Genomic DNA, 12,644 nt, shown 5'->3' on the forward strand with positions numbered 1-12,644 from the left:
TTTTGTGAAAGCCCTATACAGAAAATTATTCAGACTTAAAGTTAACTTTCTACTTGTACAACAGTGAATATATTTACACAATTTATATTTAAGCTATTACTGTTAGGAACTATATACTACCTTGTCCTGTATAATGTATATTTTAAGTTTCAGCTACAATGGCCTGATGTATTTTCCAGCAGTTTTAAACTATGGGTGAATAAACACATTTAAATAAATAAATTTAAGTTTCATAGCTCACTGTTATTAATGTTTTGAGTCTCCTCACTTTTAGTCTATGTCCTACATTTCCAAGTTTGTCTTTAACAAAAGGTCTTCAGCATATCAAGTATTATATGACTAGAATTATGGGTGCTTTCATACCCAGGAGCTCACTTTTAGGGTATCTTGCCTATACTAGTTCTTCTCTTCTTATGTGACTAACTCTAGTTTGTGTACACTGTGACCAAAGAATTGGGTCTTTTTTGATCCTCTCTCAAAGTACCCAATTTTTTTCTCTTTATCATACTTAATAAAATTAATGGCTCTGCCTCGTACACTGTAAGGTCTAGGACAGCAGGAATCTTGTCTCATGTCCATCACATCTTGTTGACACAGGGTTCCCAAATATTTGTTAACATTTAAACAAACACTTATGAAGATGTATAAAAATTGCTAAAACTAAAATGAATGTTGCATGCTACACAGGAGTACTTATCAAGACAATTAAAAAGGTAGACCATATATTAAAATATAAAAATTAAATATCGCTTAATGATATATGGGTGGAATATCATAATTCATTTGGTTCATATGGTTACTATCTTCTAATTGTTTTGAGACTGAATTACCTTTTCACGATTTCTTTAAAATAAGCTTTCTTAATTCAACTATAGTAAGGTTCAGTAATATATAAGGGAATCAACAAGTAATCTAGATTTTTAAAAAACGTATTGGGAAATTCTATTGTCAGTAAATGGAAAAACAAGCAAGCTGAAAATTTCCCATTGTAAAATGTCAGATCTTTTGAAGTTTTGATGAAAAGAACAACAAAAACCTGTCTTTTAAAATGCATAGCTGAGCTTGTAAGAATGTAAGAATAATCTCCAAGGTCTAAAAACTAAAAAGAAACTTAAAACCAGAGCTGGAAAAATCTGAATTGACACTAGGGCTGTTCTGGGACAGTTGCCAATCTTGTTAACTAAGACGCATAGTTTTACCATCGATCTGAATATGGATGGAATCTCAAGCCTAAGCAGTTATTGGAATTGAGATCCAATAAAGTTGTTTTTTGAAGAAGAAAATGAAATAATGAAAGACGGACTAGAAAGTTGTGGGATACACCCGTAACTGAGGATATTCCAACAGACAAATCACAGTTTAAGATGAAGAAACAAACCAATATGAGTGAATGTCAGCAGCTAAAACAGTAGGCAAAATTAGATCCCCAGTAATTCAGGTAAAAGTGGTATTGAATTGAGCTTCTAAAAGTAAGTGATTTTAAAAGAGTTAAAAGACAAAAAACGAAAACAACAAAAACATCGACATGGTGTAGGGGTAGTGAATTGACTGATTTGATAAAGACCCAGATAGAGCTTCAAAAAATGAAAATGCATTGCGATTAAAAACTAAATGACAAGTGCCACCTTCCTCAGTCATCTGGCCCTACATTCTTTGATTGTCCTTTGGCTGTATGTCCTTCAGGAAAGGAACGTTTTAGGAGAATAAGCCAGGATGGAATTGCTCTGCTGCCATGAATCTGAGTCTCTGTGATGGTATGACGTTGTGGATGGTTGCAGCCTCTGGTTAGGAATGGGAATAAAGTGATAAAGGGCTGTGAAAGGGGGCTTTTGTGGAACTTTGAGAGAGGCCAGTTTTGCAATGATAATTTGGAGCAGGACTCAGAGAGGGAAGAAATTCTGAGGAGGACGCTGGGAAAACCTTTCTGTTCATGAACCAGGCATGGCCTGGGGTGTGGAGGTTTGGGAGATCATTGCCAGCTGAGCTGCCAGTTATCCTGGCTCATTCAAAACCTTGTATGTAGGGTTACCACTGAGTGGGGAGGGACAGTCACTGGGCTTGGTGAAATGGCAGAAGTCCTTCCCCACTGAAGCTTTCCTTAAGTGCCTTTTCTTTTCCCTCCTAGCTGTGTTTACGATGCTGGTAGAGCCTGGGTGGTGACGGAGTTCCCTTCATCACACCCCTCAGGGGATGCTTTTGGTGACTGACTGCTTGACTTTGTTGTCATTTCTTTATGGATGTTCAAATATATACCCTTCTCACCTATATACGTGCCTTCCAAGATTTGTGTGGTTGGTTGGGTGTGTGCACCTGGTTTGTGTTCATCTCTTATTTCTGGAGCAGGGGCTGAGACCTGGCCATATGTACTTTGCATCCCCGCCTCCTTTAGACTTCAAAGTTTAGCAGTTAAAAAAAAAAATTAAGAGGCAATAAGCATATTAGATACAATAGAGAGAAATAGCGAACAGGAAGGTAGGTCTGAGAACATTGCCCAGAAGATAGCAGGGAGAAAGAAATGGAGAATTAGAGAGAAGGATAGAATAAGGTTACACACACCCTCACACATAACACCTACAAACCCTCACACATAACACCTACAAACACACATGCAAAGAAGAGGATGGAGAATGGGAGGAGGCAGTATTCTAAGAGATAATAGTTACCGATTTTCCTGACTTAAAGACAAATACTTGAAACTTTTGGCTTAAAAAGCACAATTAGCCCCATTGTGTATAAATAAAACTAGATGCGTGGTAATGAAGGTGTACAACACAATTAAAAAAGAAAAAAAACTTGAGAGCAACCAGAGAGAAAATACAGATGTCGACAGCTACAGTAGACACCAGAACACCGTGAAACAAAGTGTTAGAAGTGCTGAAAGAAAAATAAACCAACCTAGGATTCTGCATCTATTTAACCTATCATTTAAGGGTGATGATAAAATAAACATTTTCAACAACCTAGGATTGTACCACTAATGGATGTTCACTGAAATAATTTTGAAAAATGTATTTCAAAAGTGAAGAAAATTTAATCCATAGAAGGGACAAGGAGCAAAATGGAATGTAGGTAAGTAGAAGTCAGCATGTACTGTTTAATAATTATAAGGAGTAATAAGATAGGATAGAACTAAAATATTAGGGGAAATAATATATAAGATGGGAGGGGTGATTAGAATAGTGATTTTTTTTTATGGTAGGCAAATTATATCTCAATAAAGTTTTAAAAATTCATATATGCTACTTGGGGGAAGGGTTACATATCCATACAGAATATTTATACTATCTCACTGTCATTCCAAGTAATATGTCTTTAATTCATTAAAATTTTTTATAATATTCTAATAGTTTTAGTTGGCTTATGCTGTAATTTCTGTTATAAAAAAAAGTATTTTCATTGGGGAAAAAACAGGCAAGATAATTTAGAACATAAAGTTGGGAAGGTTGGTACAGAAAGTGGTCCTACCAGGTATGAATTATTTTCAAACTATAGCAGTTAAGATAGTATGGTATTAGTGCAGGAATAGGCAGACCATTGGAACAGAATCCAGAATCCAGAAACAGAAGTACACACATGGAAAGGATGGATTGTTCATCAAATGGTATTAGGGTTACAGATACAGAAAAAAATCGCAGCTAGTTCTTTTACCCAAGCAAATAAATTCCCAAGGCAAACAAAACAAATTTATATTTTAAAAAGGAAAAGAAAAATTATAGCCTCGATGTCTGGAAGAATTACTGAAGACATAAAACCCATCCTACCACAAAGTAAAAGATAGACAAATTGAAGTACAGTGAAATAAAAACATCTGTAAATCAAAGAACATCATAAACAAAGTGAAAATAACAAACCACAATTGAGAAAACATATTTGTAACTCATAAAACCAATAAAAATTTGGTATCCAGAATATATTAAGAACTCCAACAAATAGGATAAAACAAATGATATGATTGGGCAGCTCACAGAAGAGGAATCTCAAGTAGTCTGCAAAGAAACAGAAAGTTTCTCAAACTTATTCCTGATTCTGAAAATGTAAATTAAGCAACAGGATGTGATCTTACAACCCTCAAATTGACAAAAGTTAATGTTTGATAATACCATTGTTGGTGACCATTCTATTGGGAAAGTAAATTGGTAGTCCTTTTGAAAAGTAATTTTTTGATTCCTATGAAAATTGAAGATACCTTTACCCTATGATCCAGCAATTCTGCTAGCCATGTAGCCTAGTAAGTGTTCTTAATATTTTTTTGTTCCTTAGATCTCTTTTGACGGCTGGTGAAGGCGAGAATAGTTGTTTTGTTTTAAGTTCATGTAATGAAATACATAGGATTATAATGGAAACTATATTGAACAGTTATCAAAATTTTAAAAATTTGTGATACAGTATGCATTATTTGTACATTCTACCGGAAGATCTAATTGCTATTTTGAGGTAATCTGCAACTACTGTTTTATGATATGAAAATATCTAGGTTGTTAGTCACAAAAATCACAGCTACTACTGAATGCTATTAGATGTATACATTCATAATTGAAGGAAATATTAGATTTCAATTCCTGGTTAATGAAAAATAAAGATTTATTTGTTTTTACACATGTTCACATACCAGCCTTAAAGGGGTTTGTGGACCCCAAGTTTAAGAAAACCTATGTCCTATAGACACTCTTAACTGTATGTCCCAGGAGATTAACATGCAGCACCATTGCAGTATCGTAGTAGCAAGAATTCATCAGTGGGATGTCCAACCTGTGCCGGAACAAGGACCCGTACCCTTGCAGAAAAGCCATGAAGCAGATGTTGCCCATCCTCTTCCACCTCCTGCAGCACCAAGACCGCAAGGTTCTCACTGACGTCTGCTGGGCCCTCACCGACCTCACCGATGGCAGCAACGAGCGCATCAGCCAAGTGGTTGACACGGGCTTCCTGCCCAGGTTGGTTGAGCTCATGGCCAGCTCGGAACTCAATGTCTTGACCCCCTCTCTCTGCCCTGGGGGAACGTCATCACGGGAACAGACCTCCAGACGCAGGTGGCCATCGATGCAGGCATCCTGAGTGTGCTGCCCCGACTCCTGAGGCACCCCAAGTCCGCCATCCAGAAGGAGGCAGCTTGGGCCCTGAGCAACGTGGCCGCGGGGCCCCACCAGCACATCCAGCAGCTGATTGCTTGCAATGTGCTGCCACCCTTGGTGTCTTTGCTAAAAAATGGAGATTTTAAAGTCCAGAAAGAGGGTATCTGGACAGTGGCTAACTTCACAAGTGGCAGGCACCGTGGACCAGCTGATCCAACTTATCCACGCTGGAGTCTTAGAGCCACTGGTGAACCTGCTCACCATCCAAGACACCAAAATTATCATCATCATCCTGGACATCATCAGTTTTCTCCTCCAGGCAGCAGAGAAGCTTTTGGAGAAGGAAAGCCTGTGCCTTCTGATTGAAGAACTTGGTGGGGTTGATAGAATCGAGTCTTTGCAACTTCATGAGAACCACCAGGTTGCCCTGACTGCTTTGAACATTATCGAGAACCACTTTTGTGAGGAAGAAGAAAATGGCATGATATTACCAGCCCCTGGACCAAGATAATGAATTCTTAAAGCACTTAACAAAAAAATACCAAAGCTCCACAACTTCTAAACCAAGGACCAAACCCTAAAGGGTAATTTCTTTAAGAAGCAGCACTCCTCTATCTTGGTGGACCACAGTTACAGAGCTTTTTAAACTGAATGTTAATAAAATTTTTGACATTTTCACCTCTAAAAAAAAAAATTAATCAGTGGGAGATTATATAAATTGTAATCAGACAATGGATAACTGCATAGCAGTGGTAATGAATGGAGCCACGTTATAATAATACGGTAAATGTGTTGTAATGTCTCCTGGTATACCATCACAGGTGATTGCAAACAATATTGAGTGAAAAAAACAAGCTTCCAAAAAATATATACTCTGAAACATTATTTTATGACATTATAACATTTCATATGAAGTGTAAAAACCCTTATGTGAATGGTATGTGCAAATTCAGGGTAGTGGTCATTCAAGCTTAAGGAATAATGATAGGAAGGACAATTTAATTACATAGGGTCTTTAAATTATGTCTGTAATGTTTAATTATTAAACTGTATGATGGACACATTACTTTATTGTATGCCTGGAATATTTTGTTAAATTATGTATTACATGTTTTGACAGAATATTGATATGACAGAGATAGTTTCAATTTTAATTTACAGGACAATTCAGAGTTTGTGTGTAGGGGACCTTGTCAAGGGAAAAACACATTGCTTTTTCCCAGTTCATCTCAGATAGGAAGAGAATTAACTTGTGAAGAGTCAGGTGCTTTAAACATGTGATGAAACTATACCTAGTAGATTATTTAATTCTTGCAGTAGTCCTGTGGGTGAAGGTATATATTCATTAAAGAAATACTAACCAAAGCAAAGACAGAACTGGAATGTATATTTAGATCTTTCTGACTCCAAAACCCATACTTGTTTCATGTTATTAAATGCCTATCTCTAACCATAGATGACTTATTTTGGAAGTGGTAAGTTAACTAACTGCACCTACAAAATGAGACTGTATTTGAGGCATACATTAGCAGTAATGGTGATATTAAAATAATCTCAAGCATGACTTTATAATCCGCAGTTTTCTTAAATACACTTTAGCCTGTTCTCATACTCGTATGATAGGCTAATAAAGTTTTTAGGTATAGTATTCTTGTTTTATTTTATTGATCATTACAATTTGATACATGTTTGCCATCTAAATTTAACTGTAACTTGGGGTGTTATTATTTTAAACCACATTCTGTTTTGGTTTTTGATTTCAGGATCGAAAGTTAACAAAGTCTGAGAGGCAGAGATTTAAAGAAGAGGCTGAAATGTTAAAGGGTCTTCAGCATCCCAATATTGTTCGATTCTATGATTCCTGGGAATCCACAGTTAAAGGGAAGAAGTGCATTGTTCTGGTGACTGAACTTATGACATCTGGAACGCTTAAAACGTAAGTCCATCAATATTATAAAAGCTGACCAAGAACTGTGAGAGAACTTGAGTTTTCTTATTTCAGGCCTTATTAGTCCTACTTTTGTTGCTCTAAGGAGGAAGCAGTCCCTCCAAATGTTAGTATATTAGCACATTTTTCGGCCCACAAAGTCCTCTGGTGTATAAAGTGCTTTGATAATTATTTATTGTAAGTATTAAAATGAGAAGCAGAATTAACCTAGTTACTTTAAGTCATAGTACTTGGTGTTTCTAAAGTTGAGTGACTCCAAACTGCGGCCCGTGGGCCAACTGCGGCTCTCAATCCATTGTTAATTGGCCCGCAGCAAATTCCAAAAATATATTTCGTTTACTTAAATAAACCAGGTGAGGCAATACGTACTTCACCTCGGGTGAGTGGCCCGGCTGTTTGTGTATTTTACCGCATATGGCCCTTGGTGAAAACTGTTGAAAAAACTTTGGACACCCCTGGGCCAAGGGATCAGAAATCAAATGATGACAAGGCAGCCCTCTAGTGGTGAAAATGAGGTTGAAACTTAAGAGACGCTTTACCCATTGACGCGTATTTTATCACCTTGTATTGGGCACTTTTTGTTGCATCTATTCAACTGCTGTATCAAATGCACATTGTATTGTGAAAATTATCACTAGGTAATTTCATTTCCCATAGCATCAGAAATTGAAGCCAAACAGCTAGAACTATCATCTCTTTTAGGAATAGAGATAGGTTAAATGCAGAAATTCCCTGTTCCCTATTATAGAGTTCTAAGGTAAGAGTTGGAGTATGCCTTTGGAATCTCCGGTGTCTTAGAGTGTCTATTTGTACTTGGAGAGGAAACTAGTGTAAATTACTTGGTATCAATTTTTTATTGTGGAGGAATTCGATTTTTAAAAATTGTCTCTGTAGAGTATGTTTATTGTTTATTACTTTCTTTAGTTGATGCTACTGAACTCATTAATCCTAGATCTTTGAAACATGGTCTGGTATCTCCCGGATGTACGCACTTGCATGTGCTCTTGGACGCTTAAAACTAACATGTTGAAAAGCCAAAGCATGCTAACACCCTTAGCATAGTCATCCAGGCTTCTTGTTATGTATATGTCTGTTTCTTCCCCGAGACTGTGTTCCCTAGCACTATTCCGGAAACTTGATAAAAATTTGAATGAATTAAGGAGAATCATGTGATAGTAGTTGGTGTATATCTGCATCTTGAGGTTCTTCTCACTGGTTTGGATATGCAGCAGTCCGGCAGGCATACCCTACAAGAAGACCCTACAATAGTTTACTTGTTTTAAAAACTTTAATGAGAGGCGTGGGTAACATAGTGGGCTAAGCTCTGTGGGATGGCCTGCCCCTACCAACAAACTGAAATGTGGAATATAATGAAAGCTCCTTCAATACATATCCAGGCTTCAAAGAAAGAAAGGGTAACCTCCAGATAACAGGCAAAGAAGAAGTAACTCAAGGCCAAAGCAGGAGCTGATGCCCTGGCATTCTCTTGGGATTTCATACCACTTATGGGCTTGCGGGTTGGATACTAGAGTTTTAATGTCCATGCCAGCACTAAAGACCTTAGAACTTAGTAGAGAGGGCAACTGGAACTTAGCCGGTGTCAAAAAACGGAATTATCCATGAAACGGAGAACTCTACCCCAGCCAGTGAAAGCTATAAGGAATTTTGTCCCTCTGCCCAGGACTTTGTATGGAAGGGGAGTCCCTATGAAAAATGGAAATGTCAGCCTAGGTCATATGTAGATGGTTCTGTCATATAAATTTATACTGCCTACTTGGTGCAGGAATCCCAAGCCTAGGAATAAACATTGTGATTTTTCTAGAACCCAGCAACAACTCCCAGGGACATTTTCACACTTCATTGGTCACAGTATCCAGGGACAAAACAGTCTGTAGTGAAAGTCATCTCACCATTTAATTACAAAACACACCAGTAAAGATGATCAGATGCAACTGGAAAATAGCACCACAGGAGTTATAGATACTATAGACAACTCTGAATATGATTACGAGATAAGTATGCAATTATAAAAGGATTTCAGTAGAGGTGTATGTAGCTATATAAAGTATATACAAGCATATAAAGTGATAAAAGAAGGACTAGAAATAGAACTTCATCAAAAAAAGTTTAGGCATAATTAGAAAATATCCAAAGAACTAGAAATAAGAATAAATTATTAAAATGAAAACTTCAATGGTTAGGTTAAACAGCAGACTAGATTGAATTGACAGGAATAATATGAAGAAATCAGAAAGCAGAAAAAGATGGAAAATATGAAAAAAGACAAGACATGGAATGAGAATCCATTAGATTTAATTATCACTTTAGACGGAAAATAATGAAGAGAATGAGGGAAGACAGTATTTGAGAAGAGGATGGCTCAGATTAAGGATGTATGTGTAATCCTAAACATATAGATTTAAAACAAGTCCTTATTTATACCTGGAAGAACAGAGAACAATTAGGAGCATTGGTAGCATGTGGAGAGGCAAATGGGCCGAAAGGGATGGGAATTAGTTCCAAAATACATGCTTTTTGGACTTTCTGAGTTTCTGCCTTTGTTCCACATATGTATAAATGTTTAAATTGAAACAAATAAGCACTCATACTTGAAAAATAAGATGGGATATATGGGTTAGAAAATTTGGTACAGGTGATGGAAATAAAGTTAGGTTCTTTTTTAATTGAGGTGAAATTCACTAACATAAAATTAACCTTTTTAAAGTGTACAATTCATTGGCATTTAGTACATTCACATTGTTGTATAACCACTACATCTATCAAGTTCCTGAACATTTTCATCACCATCTAAAGAATATCACATGCCCATTAAACAGTTACTCCCTATTTCTCTTCCCAGCACAATGTATCTTGGTCACAAGGAGTTGCTTCTCTTGCTGATTTCAAAATTGTCTTCTTGTCTTTGGCTTTCAACAGTTTAAATCTAATGTGTCTCATTGTAGATCTCTTTGGATTTTGTTGAGCTTCTTGGATGTATAGATTCATGTCTTTTAGCAAATTTGGAAAGTTTCTGGCCATTATATTATCAAATACTCTTTTTGCTCCTTTTCTCTCTTATTTGGGACTCCCATTTTGTATATGTTGATCACTTTGGTGGTATCCCACAGGTCTCAGGATTTGTTGATTTTTCTATTTTTTCTTTCTGCTCAGATCAATTTCAATTGATTTGTCTTCAGGTTTGAAGCTTCTATCTTCTGCCTGTTCAAATCTGCTTTTGAAACCCTTTATTGAATTTTTCATTTCAGTTATTGTATTTTAGCTCTAGAATTTGTTTGGTTCCTTTTTATAATTTCTGTTTATTGATATTCTCTGTTGAGCTGAAATTTCCTATACTCTAATATTTGGCAGCCATTGTTCTTAGCATTTAATCTTCTAGTTCTGTGGGATATGTACCCTAATTACGCCCATTTAACCATGGGTTGGTTGTCAGTTTATATTAATCATTTCAGCACTGAAAAGCTGATTAGGAGCTATGGTTATGAGGCTGGGCTTTTCAACTACTAGGCTTTTCTTCAGTGCGATTGGGCATGAATGAGCTGTAATGAAGTACTCAAAAATGCTGTATCAAGAAGATCATTTATCTATCTATCTACCTATTAATTTTGTCTTTTCTGCACTGATGATGCCTGGTTGCCACTTTTCTTGTTTGGTTGTGATGATTTTAGATAATGTTCCTATTTTTTAAATAAAATAGTAATACTACAATTTAAAATTATTGTTAAAAATTTTTAAGGAGGCATAGTTGACATAACATTATATTAGTTTCAGGTGTATAATGATTTAATATTTGTATATATTGTGAAATGATCACAGTAAGTCCAGTTAACATCATCACCATACGTACGAACAGAATTATTTTTTCTTATGATGAGAACTTTTAATATCACTCTTAGCAACTTTCAAATAAGTAATACAGTATCAATAACTATAGTTGCCATGTTGTACGTTATATCCCTATGACTTGTTTATTTTATAACTGGAAGTTTGTACCTTTAACTCCCTTAGCCACTTTTCCCATCCCACCCCTGACTCTGGCAACCACCAATCTATTCTCTGTATCTGTGAGCTTGTTTTGTTGTTGTTGTTTCTTTCATTCTCTGACTTATTTCACTTAGTGTAATGTCTTCACGATTCATCCATATTGTCGCAGATGGCAAGATTTTCATTTTTTATGGCTGAATAATAGTTTTTGTAATTTTCATTTTGATAGCAGTTGAAAAGGCAATAGCACTTCCTCCTGACTAGGATAATTTTAAAGGTCTTTATCAAAGTAATAGGATTTAAATTAGGCTTTAAAGGATAAATAGATTTTCTGTAAGTGGAGAGGTGCTATGGGAATTGCGTAAAAATAAAGAATAGGAGGTTAGCTGTAGGTTGACCCTTTTGGTTAAAAACAATGTTTATAAAGAGGAATAATGACTAAAAAGATTTCAGTATATATGTTAGAAATGTAGAGAGTTTTGAATGCAAGGCAAAAGATTAGTCTTTGCTTTAACTTAAGGATGGTATGGAACCATTGGAAAGATGCTGATCCATCAGTGATACAATGCATGAATAATTCTGAAAACAATTGAGTACCTAGTAGGTGCTAGGGACTATGTTAGCATTCCATTGGAAAGACTTATCTGATGGTAGTATACATAGCAGATTAGAGAGAGAGTTACCAGCTTAAGAATTCAGTTGCCATCTCTGTCTTGTAATAGCTCTGTGACCCCGGGGTCACTATCCTCAGCAATAAAAAGAAAACTTAATACTGTCTACCAAAGTAGAAGTGACTTTGGTTGTTAGCATTACCTGAAATGTATGCCAGGTCAAATGTTTTACAATCGAGTGTGTTTAAAATTGGACTTCATGAAAAGTAAAAACTTGTGCATCAAAATATATTATCAACAGAGTAAAAAGGCAACTCATAGGATGGGAGAAAATATTTTATAAGTCATACCACTCAATAGGGATTAATATCTAGAATATATAGAGAAGTCCCTAAACTTAACAGCATTAAAAACCAACACAGGTGGCCCAATGGCTCAGTTGGTTAGAGCGTGAGCTCTGAACAACAAGGTTGCTGGTTTGATTCCCACATGGACCAGTGAGCTGTGCCCTCCATAACTAAATTGAAAACGAGCAGCCGGAGGGGTTGCTGGATGACTCTGTTGGTTAGAGTCCGAGCTCTTAATAAGGTTGCTAGTTCAATTCCGTATGGGATGGTGGGCTGTGCCCCCTGCAACTAAAGATTGAAAACAGCGACTGGACCTGGGGCTCAGCTGCGCCCTTCACAACTAGCTTGAAGAACAACAATTTGGAACTGATGGGCCCTGGAAAAACACACTGTTTCCCAATATTCCCCAATAAAATTTTTTTTGAAAAACAAAAACCAAAAAACCCAACTCGATTCCAAAATGGGCAAAGGAATTAAATAGATTTTTTCCGAAAGAGACTACACTAATGACCAACAGGTACACGAAAAGATGCTCAACGCAACTAGTCATTAGGAAAACACCAATCAAAACCACAAAGAGACACCACCTCACACCTATTAGAATGGCTATTATCAAAAAGACAAGAAATAATAAGTTTTGGCAAGGATGTAGAACTACCATATG

The 12,644-nt window shown here is 36.4% G+C and overlaps 1 protein-coding gene and 1 pseudogene across 24 annotated transcripts in view; both read left to right on the forward strand.

Annotated features, from left to right (window-relative positions):
• The window catches only part of WNK1 (WNK lysine deficient protein kinase 1), a 145,927-nt gene that overhangs the window by 62,768 nt on the left and 70,515 nt on the right, over positions 1 to 12,644 (forward strand). For all 24 annotated transcript variants that reach the window (XM_088801590.1, XM_088801589.1, XM_074325181.2 and 21 more), the window contains exon 2: positions 6,836 to 7,008. In XM_088801590.1, coding sequence (XP_088657716.1) covers positions 6,836 to 7,008 — 173 coding nt within the window. The remainder of the gene's footprint in view (positions 1 to 6,835; positions 7,009 to 12,644) is intronic.
• On the forward strand, positions 4,741 to 5,653 carry LOC109434389 (importin subunit alpha-8 pseudogene; annotated as a pseudogene).

Source organism: Rhinolophus sinicus, chromosome 1 (assembly GCF_057876585.1).
Source record: "Rhinolophus sinicus isolate RSI-liver-muscle chromosome 1, RSI-T2T, whole genome shotgun sequence".
Classification (NCBI taxonomy): Eukaryota; Metazoa; Chordata; class Mammalia; order Chiroptera; family Rhinolophidae; genus Rhinolophus; species Rhinolophus sinicus.